This window comes from Mugil cephalus, chromosome 11, assembly GCF_022458985.1.
Source record: "Mugil cephalus isolate CIBA_MC_2020 chromosome 11, CIBA_Mcephalus_1.1, whole genome shotgun sequence".
Lineage (NCBI taxonomy): Eukaryota > Metazoa > Chordata > Actinopteri > Mugiliformes > Mugilidae > Mugil > Mugil cephalus.
Genome location: NC_061780.1, coordinates 20205651 through 20228855, shown reverse-complemented (window position 1 = coordinate 20228855; position 23205 = coordinate 20205651). Strand labels below are relative to the sequence as shown.

The window sequence follows — 23205 nt, the reverse complement described above, 5'->3', positions numbered from 1 at the left end:
TAGAGATCTTCTTTAAATTTGACTGGACCAATTTTCAGGTGTTAACTACAGAACATCATTATTGCTAATTTGGGATATTCCGACTCAAGGGCTCAGCATGACGCCGGCCTGCCACGCGTGAGTAATTCGAGCCAGGCAAATAATCATTATGTGCTGCATTATTATGCCAACACACTCTACATGCGTTGTTAACACTGTCTCTTTTAACCTGTTTGTTAATGCGCGTGGCTAAGAGGTATTCAGGGCATTCGGTTCATGCTGCATGGGCTGAAGTGATCAGTGAACTTTCTGACGCGTGTGTGGTATAATGACCTATTCAGCCCTGTTCTACTCTGTAAATATCAACTGTGTATCTGCGGCGAGCTATTGTGCTCGTCTGTTGTGCCGGTATGGAAATGTGTGCGCTTATGTGCTGCTTTGCATGCATAAACACGATCAAAACATCTGGCTGGTGTTACCACCCGCTACAAATGACACGTTGCTGGTCATATACTCATCGATGATGGTCACTCCCGTAACAATAAAAAGCTAAATGTCACCCATAATAAAAAAAATCACTTGTCAGCGCAGGCCTGTGTTATATGCAGACCACAATGGTCTAAATATTTATTTATAGTTCGGAGAGATTTGTTCATTTTTTTTGCAATATTCCTAAAACATGCGATAATCTGCACCGTGTTATCTCATTATTTCCCTCCCTCTGTACCCTCTGTCCTACTCCCCTCTTCCTGCTGCTGCGCGCCGTATTCCTGGTGCTGCAGTGGAAGGTGGGTAAGCTCATTACAGAGAAATAATTAAACATTGGTGCACAGCTGGTCGTCATCACTGAGAGCAACAGCCACCGCTTGATGCATTCTGTTTGTCCTCAGATAAGACCCACGGCCTTTAACCGCTTGGATGCAAGTTCCTGTTTAGCCCCGCTTGACACACAGCTCAAGCCATCCCCAGCCAACAACTGATTCCCGTCTCCCTTTTCCTTCTCTTCTGGGTGGGATGACTGGAGTAAAAAGGTGCAGCGGACAGTGTAGGTGCGAGAGAGACCGGGGGGAGGGGAGGGGTAAAGAGGGTACTATTCAATTTGTGCGGCTCGCGGTCGGCCATGTTTAGGTGCCAGTTGTGTGCATCTAACACCAAATGTTGCCTGAGGACCTTGGCTCACAGATGGCTTGTCACATCTGTTGCAGATACTAGTGGAAGATCTCCACAAAAACACCCGTGGATGAATAATGAGCTCTCTTCATGTTCTGTCTCTGTGTTTTCTACGAGCATTTCCAAGTTTCCGAACGCTGCGAATAAAAAAAAATAAATAAAAAAATACTGACAGATGTGTTCTTTCATCGTCAATTTTTGTAATGATGGTTGTGAAAAGTCTTCATGCCGCAGTGATAACTCAATCCGTTACAAGACCCCGGCTCGATTTCCTACGCTCATTCCAAATGCATTTAGAGCAAATACAGAAGTCACAGTGTTTAAACGGCTAAACAGCGGACTGGACCAAGAGGAAAGCTCATAATGGGCTATTAGGAGATTTAACAAACCCAGCGCCTGTGTCCTCTCCTCAGCGTTCTTCATCATCCAATTCTCAAATGCCACACGCTTGGCAAAACGCGAGCTCACGATGTGGCTCGTGTGATGTACCCCCTTCCTCTGAATCCCAACCAAAACCCCTCCACCACTTTCAGACCCCCCCCCACCCACCCCCAAAACCACTACCACCACCTACCCCCTAACCCCTACCACCTACCCTCCCGCCCCTCCCGTGATAAGATCCTCATCTGTCGCTAGACTCTAGGGTCTGTTCCTGCACTCCATAGATAGTTGGCAGACCAATGAATGTCCCTTTGTGTGGAGAGATCCTCCTCAGATAGCACCCGAGATGCTCCATGCTGGCATCTGTTTTTTTTTTGTTTTGTTGTTTTTTTTAATGTGTGCATGTGTGTCCTACCTTTCTTTTCTGCTATGGTGCAAAGAAATAGGGCTCCTCGCCTCTCTCTGCCTCCTTTCTATGGCATGCGACTGACTGCTAATGAGTTTCTCGGTGGCAGGATGCCAGTCTGCTATGATCTAAGGAATAAATGGGTGTGGGCCATCATTGACGGACAGAGAGGTGAGCCACCTCTCTTTCTACTTTTGAATAATGTTATTAGACATAATGAAACACTTTCAGAAATCCTTGAGCATGCAATTTTCCCTTCTCGTTTCCCATTATGTTAGGAGAATCATCTCATCCAACTCAGTGACAGTATCACATATACGCTCCGTATTACCTTGCTACAGATCTGTATTAAAGCTATATAATGTAATGAATTTAGGGTCTCCAACTATACGCTTTATGCACCTATACATGTACTTTCTTTGGTCACATTTTGCGACTTTTTTAATTCAAGTTCAAAATGAAATTGGATTTGAACAGGCAATAGAGGTTTAATTCTGCTCGTTATGTGAGTTAAACATGATGGAAATAAAAAACGAAAAAGTATTTTTCAGTGAATTCTATAGTTTTAACAGCGTAACACTTTAGATTTAGAGCTGCACTTCATATAGTCCTCTCCATAGTACTTTTAAATTTAGCGATAGATTCCATTTCAGATGTTTCTGTTCCGCACACGACGGTGCACATCTAAATTTTCTTAATGTAATTTCTGGCCCGCAGTGAGGTCTCTGCTAATGGTCAGGGATGACAAATGACATCTTCCGCTCACTACTGCAGATGAACATTTGTTAAAGCCGTGGATCTGCTCGAGCTCTTTTCAAGATGAATTTAACTTCTCTAACTGGTTCCCTAAGACCAAACTCGGAGGAAAAGTAATAAACCGCCGGCGGCACTGTAAGAAGTACTCCGGTTACTGACCCGGCTAACGGTTTACTTCACCTCTAACCGGTTATCGCGACTATATTAGCAGCAAGAGTGGATCCTGGAGGAAAACAAAGACCGACAAGAGGAGAGACAAGAGGGAAAATGTGCTTGAGCCTCACGCGACAGACGATCCCTCTTGATATCACGCAGCGCCTTTGAATCAAAGCAAATAAATGGCTACTGTTCAAAGTTCAATAACCTGTGCGTGGCAATTCAAAGATGTCCTACTGAAACCCAGTCATCTCCGCTGATAGGCCGTGTTATAGAGCCAGCAAATGGGCTATAAATTAATATACCATGAGAGAGGCATATGGGGTGAAATGGAATGTTCTGTATCGGTTCAACAAAAGGTGCCACATCTTTAAAGCAGATATGTGATATGAAATTTTACAGCTGAAGGAGAAATGTCACAGAGCGTTGATAAGAGAGCGATGAACTTTCTCCCCCCTCCTACCCAAACTGCTATTATCAGGTCCTGGTGAGCAAAATGCATCATTTATAACCCCCAGCCCCACACTATTATCTTTGAGAAAGGAGCTAGTTTTAATACACTGAAGGGACCCCCACCACCACCACCGCTACCAACACCACCCCATTTTTCCCTCCTTGCTCTCTACCACCCAACCCGCGCTAACTCAGCCTAGACGTGGCTGCATTTGGCCCTTAACAGGCAGAACCGGGGGAGACCGCTTGCTGGAGAGGAAGTTTCCAGGCAACCGTGTGAGTTTGGAGGAAGGGGGGAGGAAGAGACGGGGAGAAGGAACAGGAGGGGAGGCTCGGTAGGGAGATTTACCCCTTCGGGTCAGGCTTGCTTTCAGGCGGTGGGTAGCTTTGGGGGGGAAAGAGTTAAACAAGCCAAAGGGATTAGGGCATTTTAGCTGTGACAGTCCTCGCAGGCTGAGCAGGGGGTTGAGGGGGGGTGGGTTGGTCGTGGGAGGTTGAGGAGGTCATTTGGATGGAAGACTCTCCTTTTGCAGTTGAACAATGCGACAATGGCCATAACATATTGTTGATTAAAATAAATAAATAAGGTTTTAAAAACGAGAATCTTGATAGGACGCATCAGGATCTGTGCCAAAATCTGTTTCTTAGAATATATGCTGTCAATATCACTTAAAGTTAAACATTATTGTTTTACTAGATGAATAAAAGGCTGAAGATTGTTGGTTAAAGCTACGAAAAGAAGTTTGACATTGTATAAAATAAGATCGGTCTGCAAACCTACCCTTTATATGTATGGTTATGGCTAGCAGCCAGTCAGCTTAGCTTAGCATAACGACATGGAACGGGGGCAGATGTGCTAATATGGTAAAGCATCAGTCTTCCTGTTTCCTCTTGTTTCAGCTCCCTGACTAGCTGACTTGCATTTGAGTTAAATATCGAGCTGTGGAACTGGATCAATCCACTGGACCAAATTCCTAGTTGATCCAGTAAAAAACCAGGATCAGGTCATGGTTATGATGAGTACTTCAAGTCTGAGCTGCTTTAATCAAACAAATAAAGAAAAGAGAGCGTTCAATACGGCAGAGCCGCACTTGCACACACGCTCACAAACGAGAACTCCAGCCCTGCAGTACATTATCAACCCGGTGACTGCTGTTTCGTGTCATTGAACAAATTGAAATATGCCTCCTGTCAAGCACTCTGCCTCGTGGAAAGCCTGGCAAAGTTGGAAACAGGTTGGATGACAACGATCTCGGAGACATCCATCTTTGGTGGAGCGCCGCAATTTCTATTGATAGCATGTAAAGGGAGACAGCAAAACTTAAAGAATGACTGTCCCCACGCAGAGATATCGCCCTATCGCCGACAACATCTAGAGGACACACACCACTCATGCAGGAATCTGATCGCTTTAAATGCTTTTCTTTAAAATTTCAGAACCATCAAAGGGACATTACTCTACCTGAGTGTGTCAGGATGAATGAATAATTGATGGTATGTGCACTGGGAATGCATGTATTCGAGACAGATGGATAGCAAGACGCAAGTATTTTTTCACTTCAGTCCAATGATAAATTGTGCAAAACACAGCATAACATGAAAGAAAGAGTTTTACTTTGCAGCAAATACAGGTGAAAATCACGACAGCGCTATGAAATATAAACTTTTTTTTTTTTTTTTTTAAGCAAGGAACACAAGTAAACATCGCTGCCGTCTTGATATTCCGCAGTTAATTCAGGAGGAGACTATTTTTAAAGTACTCCTGAATCTCCTCCCAAGTCAATTACCAGGCTGCAACTTCCCCTGGGTAACGGGGAATTCTGTTTTTTTTTTTTTTTCCTGGGTGACCTAGTTGTCTTTTGTGAGTAGGTTTTAGCCAGAGCAGTTTGACAGTCAACAGATAAGATGGATTAAGCTTTTTTTTCATCCAGTTTTGATGTGAACAGCGTAAAAGCGGGTTAAATCATTGAGTTTCAGGAGTATTTTTAAATGCCTGGAGATAGCGCGATAAAGGAGCTAAACCTAAGACTTGGGCCCGGGAAGGTCAAGGTCGCGGCTTTGGAGAGCAGCTACCCGTCGACGGGGGCCAGCTTTCGTCTCTCTCAGAGCGGGCTGAGCGCCGGAGCCGAGCCCACCTCTCATCGCTCCCAGAAAAGATACACGGGAGTGAAACAAAATCCAGCGAGAGCTCGACGGGCGGCATCAAAGAGCAGCGCACCCTTGCCTTGTGTGTGGGTGCCTGCGTTCGCGTGGATAAGTAAGCGCGCGTGTGCGAGAGAGTGGAGAGGGGGTGGGGGTCGGCGGGTTGTTTAGTTCCCCGCTTGCATTTGCGTGCATGCATGAGTGAGGTGGGAGTGTTTGCATGTGCACACTGTAAAATATCATTCCTCCATGAGCAACTAGCTCCATAATTATGTTTTGATTATTCGCGAGTGCTAAAATAAAACAGCAATTAATCTGTTGATGTAAAACAGAAAATAGAAGTACGACGTACATATTAAATAACCCAGTTTACAGAGCGATGCAACATTAAAACAAAATCATATTTTGAGAATATCATTTGTACAATACCCCCCCCCTCCACCACCTCCGCCTCCTCCTCCTCCTCCACCTCCTCCTCATCTCCACGCCTCCCCCAAACCTGAGCTAAAGGCGTGCTTAACATGCGCATAGGAGCTGACAGCCGTACAATCACGTGGCTGTGCTCAGCCAATGCTGAATTCATTTGAATGTTTAAGCCGCGCAGTGATGAAGCCACTTGAGCAAAAGAAAAGGTGAAGAGGCGACTAAAATAACAAACAAATCAGAACGGTGCGGCGGGCGAATCGCTGGCTGCGTGTAACGCGCGGGCTTATCGCGTGTCACATCTGGCCGACGCTGAGAGGTCTTTGGTTTGAAACATTTCTGAGGGGACATATTTAGACACATTTTGTGGACGTCTATTCCCCCACTGCTCCTCATGTCGGTGACAGGGGAGAGTAATCCTATACACAGGCTGCTATTGTGAAATGAGAAACTAGCCTCCTTCACTGCCAGAGACCAGATGCACCTCTCTCCCTCTCTCTCTCCCTCTGTCCTAATCTGTAAACGACTTAAAGGAGCCTTATCTCCGGGCTCTTCTGCTTCATTTCATGCTTGATTTACTTTAATTTGTCTGATAGGGCACAAGGATTTGGAAATGGCCCATCTTTCGGTGGAAAATGTTCTGATTTTTCTCCGGCATTGTTATGTGGAGGTTTTTGACTTTTCTCTCCCCGTCTCTCTCCTTCACTCACTCCTCCTCCTCCTCTTTCTCCATCTCTATCTCTCTCCCACTCTCCCTCTTCCTCCCTCCCTCTTTCTTTCCCCATCATCTCTCTTTTTTCTTTCGATGGGGTGGTGGTGGTGGTGGTGGTGGCGGCGGCGGCGGCGGTGGTGCTGGGGGGGATCTTGCTCCAGTGCAACAGTCTGTTTGAGTGCATTTAGATTCGAGCTAACACAGCACAAACAAGTTTTTTTTTTTTCTCCATGAGGTGTGATTTTGTGATGGGTGACGGCGACACTGGAGTCGTGTTTGCCTTTCAGATCCACACTGGGCGCGGAGCAGCCGAGTGCTTCAAACCACAAAGATCTTATGTTTAAGTTAAGAGGCGACTGGCCCTCCAGTTTAGCAAGAGGGTGAGCGGCTGGCGCTGATAAAGTTGCTCCACAATGAGGGACGGGGACAAGCGACATGTCTACAGATGCCTCGAGTTCCTTTTTCCGCCTGCGGAACTCAGGCGCTTGCATGGCTGTCTGGCTGCTCCCATCACCGAGCCATTTTGCTCACTTCTATTTTGCGACTGAATGACAGTGGAGGCAGTGAGCTGTGATTAGAGAGGCGCTCATATCTTACCAGATCCTGAATAATCTCCATCCGCTCTCGCCAACAAGCAGAGTACAGATGTGGCGCGAAAGGACAGAGGAAAAAGAGGCAAGAAGAATGGGCGCAGACATGCCATACAGGTCCACCAGCCCCTTCTACACTGCACGCAAGTGGAACTGAGAAACCTAAATGTATTCACCTTGAGTCAGGCCGACTAATCTGCACAGTGGTTGACATAATCAAAGAGAATTTTACATTCAGACCTGTAGAGAAAAAAAGGGGGAAAGACATAAAAAGAAAACCCTGACACCTGAACCTGAAGGTCTGTATTAAACAATTAAACTCATATCCACAACTGGTGGTTACACAGTCTTCAAAAAAAACAAAAAAAAAAACAAATGAAAAAAATTCCCATGTACGCCGATGACATGAAACGTCACTAAACCCACCTCCAACACAATGCGCGCCAATAAACGGTTAAACCACACACACACAAGCGCACGGAGGAAGAAACGGGGAGACCATTGAAATTCATCTCACAGCCTGAATTTACTTAACTGCGGGTCTGCGCGCGGTGATAAACGGAGTGATGATCCGGCAACACGTCTTTATCCATGCTTTGCTTTAATTAACGGCGGCTTGTTTGTTGAAAAGATGATTAATATGCCAATGAAAATTGCATAATTGAATACCACAACACTCGCACAATCGGGGAGGAACATGCCATTTTTTATTAACTTTTCACTATGATTATTATTGCTATTATTTGCTATTTTAATTCACATGACAAGCGGGCCCCCACCCCCTGCTAAACATACACAAAAAAAAAAAAAAAAAAAAAAAAGATGGTGGAATCGGCGTGACCGGTGAGCCAAGCTGGGACCAGCTGTTCGTCACCAATGGGAGGCCTTCGCGGGGAGGGGGAACGGCTCTGATATCAATACGTATCAGCATGAAGGGTGTGCATGAGGGTGTCTGTGTGAGACACATGGGAAGAGGGGGTAGGGGGTTGGGGTATTGGGTGAGCTACAGCTCGGTTGGGACTGAGTGCATTCCTATGGCCAAATTATTCACTGAACTGAACGAAAGTAAAACTGCATATGAAACTAAGTCCCATGTAAAGCGCTGGCTGCTAGATTTCACCAAAAAAAAGGCAAATTCATGCATGAAAAATAACTACAAACCGAAGTTGCTCAAATAACAGTATTATTTAAAAAAGACCAAAAGAAAATGAAGAATTCCACACGCGAGTAAGTTTCAGTTGAGCAATCCAGAGTTTACCCAGTATTATATCCCCCTAGCGCAGCTTGCACAAGTGTCTCCATGTTAATGCTAAATACACACATCAAATATTCAACCAATTACAATGATACCTCTTGGAAAAACGTGTGCAGCTACAGCGCCTGGGAGGGTAAGCATTGCAGAACAAACACATTCAGAGAGCTAAAGAAAGACGCGATGGGTGTCAAGTCCCTGGGGGCAGAAACACCACCACCAACCGAGCTTTAAGACAGTCATATTTAGCAACGGCTCTCGTTCGTTTTTTCTTTTTTTTTTCTCTTTTATTTATTAAATAAAAAAAAAAAAAGGGAATTCTTTGGCCTTGTTTGAGTGAAATAGTAATAACAGTAAAATGAAAGGATGGCATTGTGAGAGGACGCAGATTTGGCTGAAATGTGGACAAAGTGGTTGGAAGTGAATTATCTTATTAAGGCGCTCTCAGTGTGCCACATCCCACGTATCCGCACAAAAGTAGAACTGAATATAGTGACATCTTCCTCAGATGATAAGAACAGTGATTGCATTTTGCCCTATTTTAGATTATATAACTAACAACCATGAAGTTCCTGCATAAAGCCTCTTAGTATAGCGGATCAGTGACTAAATTTGCATCAAGGCAATGCAGCATAGGAGTACAGTGATTTGTCTAATCTCTTGTTGCATATTTCATCATTATAATCACACATTGTGCATTTGGGAGCGCACGCGGCGGTTGGGGGAGGGTATTTTCTCGGCACACAGGTGATGCATACAGTATAAAATCCTCCATCAACAATCTCTTAAGGAATAAATGTATTCGGGAAAAGGCAAACAATGTTTACACGCTGCACTTTGATTGCAATTTAATTTTACAACACTCCCAGCGCCAAACTCGCAGGGAAGCTGATGATGGACTTTCATCATCGGTATCAGCAATCTCGGTGTCATTCATGTTTTGTGAGACTTGTCAGAAGACTTTGAATAAAGCCCTGGAGGAGCGAGATAAAAAACGTCCTTTTCTGCGGGAGAATTGCCATGATGCACGTCCAAATTTCTTGATTACAAGACGAAGGGAGGGAGGAGGGGAGAAAAATAAAACCTTGAATGAAAGCCTGCGCCGAAAGTTTTCAGTTTGCTGATATAACAGTCAAGTGTGTCTATAAGTCTACTTAAAACGCTTAGGTATCAGTGGAGACAGCTGCGACACCCCCGTCTTATGATTCTGTCGAGACAGTACACTATCAAACCTTTCATACCGTTCCCAAGCTACATTTCCGGTGACAAAAGCTTTGCGAAAGCCTCCTGAAGGATTCATCTATATCCTAATATTTCCAATCCAATTTAACTGGAGCAGCCGGAGTGGTCTGAGCACTAGTTTACCAATCTTTGCTTTCCAAGACTCTGTGTGCTGAAGGCTTGAGGGGTTCAATCAATGGCGCTTTGATCTCGGCTGGAACCATAATTATTTAACATTGTTACAAGGATTTCTCTAATCCATCCTACCATTAAATCCCTTTTACACCCTCATCTTCTGCAGCCTAATCTGCATCTGGGTGCTCCGTTTGTCTCTCTCCCTCATTTCGACTCGCCCCTCCTTCCTTGACGACACTCTGACTTTATAATGGACTTGGGTGTTGAGTTGGAAAATGCCTTGTTTACCGAGAGAAACCTGACTGAACCGGGCTCACGCGGGCTGTCACCGTTCGAGACTTTTAAAGTTTTTCTTTGTACTAAAGTTTGGGCTTACTCTGGGGGGGTTCAGCTGGGGCCAAGGGGTGAAAATGCTCCGCAACTAAAAAGCAAAAACTGGGACAGTTCCTTAATGAACTGTTGATTATAATTAAACTGTATTAAAGCTGAGCTGAACGGGCCAAATGTAAACCCCAAAACCGCCACGGTCGCACCTTCATTTTCCCATTTCCCCGATAAGTTTCTTTAGATGAACTGAGGGAATGCCGAAGTTCAGGTGTCTGATGCCCAAAAGGTTTAATCCCATCTGTTTATTTTGGTGATCACTTTGACTCCCAACAAAAAGGGCCCGATGTCCTTTTGCAAATATTTGGATGTCTGTGTTTCACCATGATATAAATAGCAGCACGGGCAACCGCAAACATTTGTTGAGGCACCTGCCACAGTATCGTGGCCATCTGGTCCTCCAATTCTCCTAGCATGACATATGTGCATTAAACCTGAAATGGTTATTGTTTTTTTTTTTTTTTTTCCTTTGGAGGCTGGAAGAAGACTGATTGGCCACAGACCCTTCTGGGTTGGCTGGAGTCAAAAATGAGACTCGAGACTTTTTACATCTGAGTAAAGCTGCGTGTGCATGTTTGATGTCTTGAAAGGGGAAAGAGGTGGGGGTGTAAAGATGGATATTGTTTTTCAGGGTGGTGTGTGTGTGTGTGTGTGTGTGTGTGTGTGTGTGTGTGTGTGTGTGTGTGTGTGTGCGCGAGTGTGTGGGGGATCTCTTTGCTCAGTCCGTGTCCAACCGTCAGGTAGATTCTCAGATGGCCACTCCTTCGGCTGACCCCTGCCTCGCCCTGGCTGACGCCCAGCTGGCATTAGGAGCTGAGCAAGCTGGGCCGTGCCGGCCGTCGGGGACAGCCAAGGGAAGAGATTTGTGGACAAGGTGAGCACACTGCTTCTGTTACGCTCACCTCCTCCTTCTGCATCTCCTTCTTTACAGTGTGGCTCATTTTAAGTGTGTTTGGCGCAGTTAGCCTCCATCTTTATGAAAAGGCGATGAGGCACAATTTCTTGGCAGTGCAGCGAAGCAGTGAGTTTAACCAACGTGTAATTTAGAGTCTTAACTGCAAACCGACAGCAGCAGTAGATCAGTTTAATGCTGCTCTACGTGTTGTTTCTAATGTGTCGAAGAGGCATTCCAGCGAGTTGCACTTCAATGTAGTTGGAACCCAGATACAAATTGGCAGCCCTGATTTTGGTAGTCAAGTCGCCCAAATACTGGCTTTCAAACCAGTAGCTTTCTAAAAATTATTATTATTTGAGCATATCTTGCTGGTAAATGCCTTTTAAGCCTCAAGCCCCCAGTTTGCAACACATGCTTTTTAATTAAACTCACCAATAACCCTTACGACATCATCTGGTTAGTTTTTTTTTTTTTTTTTCAGGATTCAGAAGGATGTTCCAGAGACACACAATATATTGTGTGCACCTGTTTCCGAAAGCTGTGTCTGTGTGAGTTATAAAGCTGGTGAAGTTTTTCGCCGTTTGCTTCTGCAAAGGTGCAGTTGGACATCCACTGCAGCAGAAATAAAGTTGCATCGCGCCAAAATGGGCAAGAAGCTTTGATGAGTCTGAAACTTTGGCGGCTGCTGCTAATTGAATCACAAGCACAGTGTCACAGTGTCAGTGTGTGCTACAGTAAGACAAAAGCAGTTCTCTATTTAAGTAACTTTGATTATGAAACTCAATCAGTCAAATTTGCTGACTGTACCTTTAATCATGCTTCATTCTGAGCAGCTGTACTGTTAAGACAGTCGTCCACTATGGAGGATAATGAAGCTGCTTTGCATAAACAAATGATCACGACGGACCTTAAAGCCTAAATTAAACTGCTGTTTAAGGAAGGCATCACACATGCTTCATAACCTGGGTGCAATCCCTTAGTCATTTAAGATTTCTAATGTTTTTGGTGGACGTTGCTAAATAACTCTGAAATACAGTATGACATCTCAGCGTCCACTGATAGCAGATTAAGAAACATACACTAAACACAGAGCTGTTTTACAAACTCCGCACTTTTGGTTCGACTGGCAGCCGTCACAGTTACACTCTTTATTAACACTCTTAATAAACCCTGCATTTTCCCTGACTTTCAGACGAGGGTGTGGCTTACACGAGCGAGCATTTAGATAAGGCTGAGAACAAGTTCATTAGCAGCGTTAGCTAGCTAACGCGCGCCATTCCCAATTAGCCTTGAGGAGAGCAAGTGGGAGAGAATGAGAGAGAGACGGAGTCAGATTCCTATCGCCGTCGCCCCATGAAAATGAACAGAATAGCATGACGCGCTATCTCTCAAATCAGCGGCTGATTGGGAAACATCCGTGACGAGAAATGAACACGAGACAGAAGATCAGCGTGCAGATTCGCTTAAGGACATACTTGTAGAGACGGGGAGGGAGAGAAAGGGAACTCGCTGGGTGTTCCACATCAGAAACCCAGCGCTCTGAACAACAGAGAAGAGCCAGCTATCAGATTAATAGTGAGTCATTCAGTGCAGTTCTCTGCTGTTCCAGAGAGAAAGACAATCAGAGAACAGGAGGTGGGGGGTGGGGGTGGGGGGGGGCAATCATGGACAGCACTTGACATGAGTTACTAAAGTGGAGATGAAATGCAGGAACAAAAAAAAAGTTCAATTACAGGATGTAGATTGTAAAGGCTTTTGTTGTTACTCAGCAAAAGGGAAATGGTATGGAGGTGCTTCAATAGAATCACCAAAGCAGGTGGGCATGTTCCGAGTTAGCCCACCTCATTAAAAGGCTTCACTCTTTTTATGTAACGGCCATTGCACAGCCTATTCAGATGCACACGCGCAGTGATTAAAAATTATCTGTTGGTGATCACAATCAAGGCCGCTTAAACTTAAGCCAAAGAATAACAAAGAACTTTTGAATGCTGGACTATCTGAACATTTACAAAGAGATTAAAGGGGAGACAGTCTCAAACTAAATAAATTTGCTTTTAATCGCTTCGAACAGGAAGTCATGTCATTTCAAATGTTCCTATCTGATTGTCTGATTCCCCTCTTTATTCAAATTATAACATGCCCATCTGACTTTTCCAGCACAATGGGAAAATTAAAAAGGGAAATGACCTTTCATGGCAGCCATGATGAGAGAGTGAATGGCATTATTATGCGCCAAGATTAATTTCTGCCCACTCTATGCTGCCCATTGAGAGCACACAGGAGGGGCACGAATGCCTCTGTTATAAGTCACTTACTAATTAGTTGTTATATCATAGAGATGTTGGAAAAACAAGGTGCATACAAGCTGATTATGATCCGATAATCCGGCCGCTAACACATATAGAAGCCTATAGGAGTTTCCGTAAATTGGATGCAGCCAGGTGCCATTTTTCACTCTATAATACAGCAGAGATTAGGACACAGTGTCAGAGTCTTCTGATAACTTGGAACCACTCATGCTGTGGTTTAGCAAAACATGAAATGGACACCATGTCTCACATCACCTCCTCTGCAGTTCAGCTATCCTCGCCGTATGCAAGACACACTTCCACAGAACTCTCCCTTCTCACCCTCCCTGCCTCCTGTCCAGCAGGTTTCTGAGCCTCTAATTCTTATTCCGACGGCTAAGTAGAAAGGGGAAGCATAATTACAGTCAGTCATACATCTAGTCAAGCAACATCCATCGCTCCTTTTGAAAGCAGTATTTTTAAGCTCAGCATTTTCTCGCCCCCCAAAAAAAGGGCCCTTTTCCCGCATGTGATGCCTTCTTTTTGTCATGGCCCCCATAGTTCTGAGCTGACCCCCTCAGCCCTGTCTCCTGACTGATCACAGTGATGGTTTATTACTGTCGTCCCAGCGCTCTTATCTTTAGCCAGCAATGCTCATTTCCTTCGCCAGATTTAAATGCAAATGTGAAATTTAATGATAAATGCATTATCTGATAGGTGCGATAACACTGATTCACTGTCAGTATAAAATACACACCCCGGGGGGCTTCGAGCTAGCAAGCACAACTTGCCCAAATCCACTTTTTTCTCCCGCTCTCTCTTTCCTTTTTCCCCCCCCCCCCCCTTTTTTTTTTAACAAACGCATGTACCTGCAATAAATTCTTGAGGTCATTTTATGCATTAAAAGGAATCATATTTTGTGTGTTCAGCAGTGTGGGTGCGGGCCATTGCTGAGCGGTAATTGCTCTGCAACTATCTGCTCTGCATTATCCATCACGCTGATGAACTTACTTTTAGTAAAAGGGCAAAAAAAGATAAAAACAAAAATGTGTCGTAAACTCTTCACAAGAGCTACATCTGCACTGCATTATGGGATTCTTTTAGAAATACGCTTAAGAAAGCAATTGGTGGCATTTTAATTGAAATATATCATGCATGTGTGACTCATTTGTTTATCTATAAAAGACTGCATGTGCTTTTCACTGTTTTTCACAATGACACCTTTATCTATGGATCCTCCTACTAAAGTGATATTGAGGATTGTCTTACTTGGACCGTCCCATTCCTCTGGCCCCACGGCAGCATGCCTGGCCTTCTCGCCTTGCCCATCCATCTCCGACTCTCCTGCTTCTCGGTTGCCATCTTCCTCTCCTGCAAGGCACAAAAAACAAAACAAAATAAATCCCACAAGGCGCATAAGATATAAAGTGAGCGCACGCTCATTCCAAAGCTAATGTTCAGACACCTAATTTAACTATGTACTGCATTATGGACTGAGCAGCCCATCCGAACTGTGGATTCTTATGGACTCTGGACGCCATCCCAGCAAAGATCATTTCGTTTTACAACTCTTTCCTGACATATTTGGGTGCGTTACAATGTGAAGTCATTGTGTGATTTCGGGAATATATAAATATATATATATATAGTCTTGTATATGTGCATTTACTGCGAGTTCACCAGCTGCACACTTTTATGTAAACAGAGTTCCCCTGAGTGCTTGCAGGAACAGGAGGAAGCACCATGGAACAGGAAGGAAAGCAATGTGTGGGAGAGAGGTGGCTATTTATTACTGTTTGATCTATTGTGGACCATGCTAGAATGTGTGTTATAGGATGTAGGGCTGATTTACAGTCTCGGGGTTCACACAGACCATACTAAGGGATATTTGGGTATCTCTCACCAGGATGTAAATGCTTAAAGACCTTGTTAAACAGACTCCACCTACACCTGAGTGTGCGACGGTAACACTGACTAGAGTGCCTGTTGAGCCCTTTCAGACACGCCACGCTATAAAAAAAAAATCTATTTTTTGCATGTCTACAGTAAGCACAGTTTGTACTCAAAGTTTATAGGCACATAAATCAGTGCTTAGTAGGTGCCCCTAGTGTGGTGCTCTAAATAAATCCAACGTGGCTGACACTGGTGGTTGCAGAGAGTGCTTCTCAAAACTCGGGCAAGTGAGAGCAACCCTGCTTGGGGCATGTATGGTCGAGGGTTTGTAGGGGAACATTTCTCTCACTTTTGTCGCCACATCTATTTCATCCCTTTGATGTTTTAAGCCCAATAGTGAACGGTCAAGGACAGGCCTGGATTACTACAATGGATTTCTACACTTCATGCACTCTACAAGGGAAAAAAAGGGGCAAGGAGATGTACATGTAAATGAGAATGTATTAGGATAACGTAGACAATATATTTTAAGATGAAGCTAATTCAGCTCAGAATAATCGTACTTGATGCTGAATATAACGACGAATGTTACTATATGGTTGTTTACCACATCTGTATCAGATTTTTCACCCCCATAATCCCCCTCACTCCGAAAAAAACATTTCAGAGTCTTAGTTATCATGTTTTCAGCGACAACTGCCACAGGACACACACCGTCCACCCTCAGTTAGGGTAATCTCCAGATCGAGCACACACACCACGCTTGTTTGGCTTTTTTTTTGACAAGGCTAACTTCAAAGAAGGTAGCAAACATCGCCAAAAGGATGTCAGCTTTCTGCCTCGCGCTAAAATAGGAGATGTATGTGAAGAAAAAAAAAGTGATACTGAATGGAAGTCTGCAGAAATGTCCTACTTACAGTACATGAGGTCATTATGACCCACTTTTGCTTATGCAAGTGTCTGCTTGGGCAGGCAGTTTTTCCTCTGCTCCTCCTCTCTGCCAGTATATTATCAAGCCCACTCAACTAAATTCCCCCACTATTTATTGTTGGGCCTGGAGAACCTCTTTAGCATACTAGGCTCGTATTATGACGAGGATAACAAAGGCGTATATCAACAGTTCCTTCCAATGGAGCGGAGTTTAAAAAAAAAAAAAGAAGCCGGCGAGATAACATTAAAGGCACTACCTTGATCTCAGGCGAACATGTTAAGCCCTGTAACGAAACGTATTGGAAGTGTTTAATTACAGCCCGGGAAATGAAGCTACAAGATGATTCCTTAATTAAGCAGTGATTAAGGATTTTCTGCCTTCTATCTAACACAGTTTGCAGTGCATTTTAAACACAATCGCCCAGGCAACCTCACAGGGAACAATGTCACACGGCTTTGATGAAGTTTCCTGCACAAATGTCACTGGGAAAAGAAAAAAAAAAAAAAACGCAGCAGAGCAAGAAGTGCTGGAGCAGCACTCTTTTGCTTACAAGTACGTTGACAGATTACAAGTACATTGGAGTACAGAGAACTATAGCGGCCCATTTTCATTTTTTTTATTATTATTTTAAATGACACAGGAATTTGACCGTTCTCACACGGAAACCAATTGACTGAGGTGCTACACTTCATTCGCGGAGGTCCATCCAAAGTAATAGAGGCTCTGCCTTGTTTCATCATCTGAATTGAAATCCTCTGCAGCCTTATCAAAGGAGACAGATTGTCAATGATCATCCTCTACATTATCGCCCAGATCATAATTTACATCCGGCCTGGGTTGGTTTCCCTTTGCAATCTAATGGATATACTTAAGGTTGAGTGAGAGAAGGCTGAAGAGAACAGACGGGACGGGCAGGGCTGGGGAGGCGAGGTGGCCTGCTGGGTGTTGGGTTGGCGGGCATGCAAGAGGAGCCAGTGAGCTGTTAAAATCAGCCCTATCGCTGCTCTATCAAAGGACAGCTCTCTAGCCAAATCGCAGTCACACGCAGCGTGCCGCACATTCGGGTCAATAAGCTTATAGGCGATTTACACAAACAATTCCTGGAGCAAGGTAGGAACAAAGTCATATTGGCTTTTTCTGTCCCTTTCAGCATTGTCTCTGCCGAGAAAGCCCTTGAAAATGTCAATCGTTCACACGCGACTCTAAGGAGCTCAGAGCACTCTAATCCTGGCCACTGAGTCTTGAGACAGGTTGCAATTCCTGCAAAATGGAATATTTTTAAGTATCGGTACGGGATCGCGTCAGTTCTACATGTTCCCGAATTCTAGCCCAGATGACTTTAACCCACTGCTACTTTTTTTAAAACCCATCACACATCTCGCCAGTATTGGAGCTTGGCAAAGATTTACAGAATGTAATATTAGGGGAGATGCCTGCCGTCCCCCCAGCAGCGGTAATGGCAGTCAGTTGATATTGCTTATTTGGTTGTTGATGCAGATTGTGCTGCAGCCTGATAAAGTCAATTCCAGGAAGCAACCTTTTTCACCAAAGTCAAGCATAGCTGTAAGACTTCTCTGCTATCTGAAAAATAGGTCTGAATTGCATGCAATTTGTGGCAGGCAGTGCACTCCAATGGAGGGAGGCTATTAGTGAAATGCCTTGCCACTGTCTCTTTAAATGCCAATAAATTCCCATCATCACAGAATCTGGCAGTTTTCCTCCCTGTCTGCAGCCTGGGTCTTTATCTCGCTCTGCCTCAGTCTCTGAGCATGTAGATCTGGCCCAGTTAGATTGTCATACTTAACAAACATTAATGATTAATTTCCTCCACTGAGTCAAATGGGGCTAAAGGGATGACTCGATTCATCTTATCGCGCCACAAATTAGCATTTCCCCATATTCTCCAGCATCAACTGTGCATTAAAATTCCACATTTACCATTCTGGGCACTGGCAGCTCTGGTGAAAGAGCCAAGGAGATCCTCCTATGTTGCTGCAGATACTGATTACTTCTGTGTAACACAAAGAAAAATTAATTCTGCCACTTTCTGCTTGTTACTGTATGTCTCTGACTGCCGCAAGTCAAATTACTCACCGAGAGGTTATTTGAAGGGTCAAGGTGTTTTTCTTTTTTAATTTTATTTGCTATGTTAAGTCGTGCCTATACAGCCCTCTGCTTTCACTCTGCACTTCCACTGTGATAAAATGTTTCTGCCCACATTATAATTTCTGTAATTTGAGGAGAACGGTGGAGAAGAGAGCAAATGTTCACATTTCTCTGTGCTTGATATATCCTGACACATAAACACCCACAACAATGTCAGAATCAAGCAAAAAAAAAAAAAGAAGAAGAAAAAATCATCGTGAAAAAGGGTGTTTTACATCGAGGAAATGAGACACATGAAATGACATGTAAATTTACTGTCAGAGCTAAGTAAGGAAGTCATTTGTCATCAGACAACACTTGGAACGCTCAAAGCGAACAGCTTGTGGCAACACCCTGTGCTGAACTTCACAGATAGCCAACAATAAAAGAGTGGGGGGGGGGACAGCAAGGTGAAATTTCACAATTTCAGTAAAAAAAGATGCCACTCAGCGTATATATATATATATATATATATATATAAAAAAAAAGATTAAAAAAAAAAGAGTATCTTTCTCACAATTATGGAGCCAGGTGTGTCAATAGAGAATAAATCTTTGCTGTGGAGTCAGCGCGTTCGTGTGCGGGATCTTCACAAGCAAGGTTCCATAAATGTGAAATTGACCGAGCAGGAGAAGTTGTTTGAGGTAAGATCCTTGTTTAATCGCAAGGGAAAGTCAAGGTTATTTCTTCAGATGTGTGTCTTTTTTTTTTTTACAGAGCTATTGAAAGGCAGACGGACCCCCTTTCCAAAATGCCATTTATATTAAAACAGTATTCATTCTCTCCGGGGCACTACTGTTCTACCAAGCTGCTTCATTTCCCATGTCGTCTCAGACTCATTATTTTGAGTGTAACCGAGAGCAGGCTGCTCATACTTTTAATGGTAGATGAGTGCTACAGCTGTAACCGGAATAGTTTACGTCTGCACGATTTAGGGCTGCCTATTATTCACAATACTGATTTATTACGATATATAGCCAATTAAATGGTGGAGCTCGAAGAAGTACAAACTAACTATTAAACTTTTCCATCAATAACAAAGCAATTTTATTGTATTTGCCGTATTGGTTTTGTTGATGCTCTAAAATATGAACCTGCAAAGTGCCACATAAAGTCTAATCAACATAGTGCAGTAAATAGTACAACTATTACATTTAGATGAGGGGTCTCAGGTTGATTAGAAGAGCAGGAAAGCCAAAAATATATTTTCAATACACATAGTTAGCCATTGTTATACAAATTATTCTTTTGCTTTATTATGTTAATGTAGAATTAAGGGCCTAACGTGGTATAAAATCTCTCCATGTGTTGTTAAGCACAACATATGCTACATGTGACAAAGCTAAGGAGGCTAGGAAGAGCTCACAGAGCAGAGGTTTTTGGGAATCTTGAAAGGCCTTACATTGGTGCTGATTGGTTGGTTGGTTGGTTGGTTTGTTCTTTAATTCATCTCAGGAACTGATGATCCTTAAAGCATCCTTGTCATTTTTACTGCCAGGTTTAAGCTATCGGGCCTCTCTGATACTAACAGCATCTTGCAAATCAATGAAAGCACAAAAACCCGGAGAGAGCCATGACACCATTAACTAAACAGGCTATGGACTCAACCATCACCCAATTTAGAGGGTTCCTGAAACTCAGACCAAGATGGGACGTCAAGGTGCTCCATGCACTTATCTGGGGAGTCCCTTTTCTGCAAGGGTAAGGCAAATGGCTGAGTCTTTGGTGGCATTCAACTTCTTGACCTTTGCGCCTTTAAGCGGCTTTGCTACTTCACCGCACTCTGATCAAAGTTAATAAGTGCTTCATATGTTAATGAAAATTGGTACTCCTCTTTGTGTTCCTACAGCTTTTTAATACCTATTATAGACTGAAACTTTTAATGGAGGTTTTAGGTCCCCCTGACAAGCCCATTTCAGAGAGTGACTACACAGATACAAGGCTAAGCTAAGACCAGAGAGTCACTGCTCAGTGGAGGAACCTTACACGGGAGACCTTATTCTCCGGGAAGCAGCCGAAGATAAAGGCCATGGGATGAGTGGCTGCTTTAAAACCCACGTTCAAGTCCGCTCAGGGCTAATTACAGCACGCCATAACATTTGAGAGGGTTTAGCTAATCAAGGGGGCTCTCTTTTTCCTCCTATAGTCGAGGAATAACACACTTAAACCATTTAATGCCGCCAGGATTGCGTCCTGTTTAATTCACGGCGGTTTCACATAAGTGGGGTAAATTTAAGCCACTCCGACATTAGTTTTAAACAGATCTAATTGAGGAAGGGATCATGGGGAAAATGGCTACACCTGATGATTGCACACAACTTGCTATGAGTGGGGGAAAAAAAGGAAATTTGGATCCTACATCATTTGGGTCTTAGGAGGCAATGGGAGACTTAGCTACTGTAAGCTTAGATAGGAAAGTAATACAAAAAAGGATCTGACTGGTTAGGCCCGTGTATGACAAGGAACAGATTACCAATGCCAACGAAAAGTAGTATTTGACATTTGGGATTGCTGTTTCGTGTTGACTTTATTCATAAACATGGAAAGGAGATTTGAGGGCCCAGTTCCTCGCATGGCTTTATCCGAAACAAAGGGAATATCAAATGGCTCCGACAAGGTTCTTTGAAGATTTTCACAAGTTGTACTTTTCTCTTCCTGCTGTAACCACCAATATGTACCGCGCCATCTATTTCATAGCTACTGGCTTATTAGGGGGACCATGCATTGTACTTTGAAGTTTGAGTAAGGACACATTACGAAGGAGACAAAGGGTAAAGCAAGCGAGGCGTTGCTGGTAATTGCAATTTCTGAACAATTGCGCCGTTCAACTTTTTACCGAAGAACAAAAGGAAAACATTATTGATACGATTACTGGGGCATAGCCTACCTGAAACATGAAAGATTTATTTTTCCTTCAGTAATGTAATCCCACGAGGCACATCAGTTTAGAAGTGTGAAGAAATAATTCTAAACAAATTTGCCTTTGAAAGGAGAAAGGAGAGGCAGACATTCAAAGCGTTTGTTCTTCATTAAAAAGTCAAATTTATGGCAACCGCATGTCAGCGAGAGTGGGGACACCTGGGGTAGCGAAAGCCACGCGACCGGAGGGTAGCAAGAGGGGAGGGAGGGAGGGGGGGGGGGGGGGGGGGGGGGGGGGGGGCGGTTAGAAGGAGGGAGGCGGGACAGAGTCTGTCATCTTCACACTGTAACCTGAAGCAGACCACAAATTAGCTCCTGTGATGGCAAGGTGTGACCAAAATGAAACAAACATACAAAGAAGCAATCTAATTGAATTGGAGTTCAAAGAGGACTTGGGCGCATTTTGGCGATGCCGAGGCGCTTTATAGTGCTGGACCTCCGAGCAGTAGCAGGTGCTGCTGAGTGTTCACAGAGCTGTAGCGCTGGCTCAAAGGGAAGTGCTACGCTCTCCAGTGCATTGGTGTAGCGCCGGCACACCTTCGCAGCACTATCACAGAGGGAGAGGCAGTGTTGCCGATGCCATCTACCTCTCAGATCAAACCACTGCTCTTGGTTGGATTGCTGGGATCAAATATCAAAACGGATGGTTTCAACTCCAGGCAGTGATGCAGGAGAAATTCTCGTATGGATACATGTCCTGCCAGGTTTGATTTGAACATGTTGAGGAATTTTATTAGACGCAGTTGGCAGGAACTTAACTTATTTTTGAAGTTTGGCACGAGGGCGCCTTAACATATTGTCTCATATTAGCTATTAAACAACTTTTGTCGTTTCCCGTTTCAGTCGACGATCCTCACCTTTGTTGCAGAAGTACTCCATGTCCTCACAGCTCATGTTCTCAGTCTCGAACTCAGCGTTGAAGTTCTCCTCCACCGAGAACTCCTCTTTGGCCAAGAGCTCGTTCTCCTCGGAGACGCACTCCTCCTCCTCTTCCTCCAGGCCATCCTCCAGAGGACCTGAGGCAACACGCACACATGTGAACAAAGACAAACAAGCGCACACACAGACACACACACACACACACACACACACACACACAAGGGAGATGTTCAGCAGTTTCATCACATCCTTCAGGCTTTCAGAAATACAAAACTTTTGCCTCCTCCTGTTTCTTTTGTTGAGATGCTACGAATCTAGATGCAATTCAATGCGCGGCACAGCCTTGCACACTATACGCTAAATGAACGATCACACTGTGCATATAAAATAAAATGTGTTATTTCGCCACAATATTTCATAAAGGTCCTTCCATTATAGGTAAGAAAAAGAAACCCTGTGAGACTGTATGGTTTCTGAAAAACAAGCTGACGCGCAGCCAAGGTGAGCGCTGATGTTAATCCCGCTACCTGAAAAACAAAACCTCGCACAGATGGAGGGAAAGGGGGGGGAAAAGTTCCTTTCCAGACTTTTCACACAGGCATCAGCATGGGAGGAGGAAAGAAAATACTTTTATTAATTTGTTAGCCTTATCACAGGGTACAATGTTGATTTTCCATTTACATTCCATGCCTCCGGGTAATACACCAGTGCAATCTTAAAGGAGACACTTTTCCGTGTGATTAATTTTTCCCCCCTCTGTGCAATATTATTTCTTTAAATCTAAATGATTTCAGAGTTTTGCTTGTAGCTGTACATCTCTTTTGGTATTTGCATATTACCATTTTGCTTCAATCAACGGTGTTGATGGAATTACTGTACTGCTACCTGAATTGTATTAGCTCTGAAAAACACCTCACCCGGCATTCGAATGTTATTAAGATAATGTGCATCTTGCACACCCCTGCTTCCCACAAAGCCATGTTTGCAATGTTTGCACACGAATTACCATAGCAAAGAAGTGACAGAACGCTTCAAGTTTAAGGCTAGTTTATATTTGAAATAATGCACGCTACGAAACCTGCAAAACAACTCCTT

The 23205-nt window shown here is 43.8% G+C and overlaps 1 protein-coding gene across 2 annotated transcripts in view; it reads right to left on the bottom strand.

Moving 5' to 3' along the window:
- zfpm2a (zinc finger protein, FOG family member 2a) overlaps nt 1-23205 on the bottom strand; it is a 115442-nt gene that overhangs the window by 62269 nt on the left and 29968 nt on the right. For both annotated transcript variants that reach the window (XM_047598316.1, XM_047598317.1), the window contains exons 2-3: nt 22089-22247; nt 14613-14714 (exon numbers count right to left, since the gene is read on the bottom strand). In XM_047598316.1, coding sequence (XP_047454272.1) covers nt 14613-14714; nt 22089-22247 — 261 coding nt within the window. The remainder of the gene's footprint in view (nt 1-14612; nt 14715-22088; nt 22248-23205) is intronic.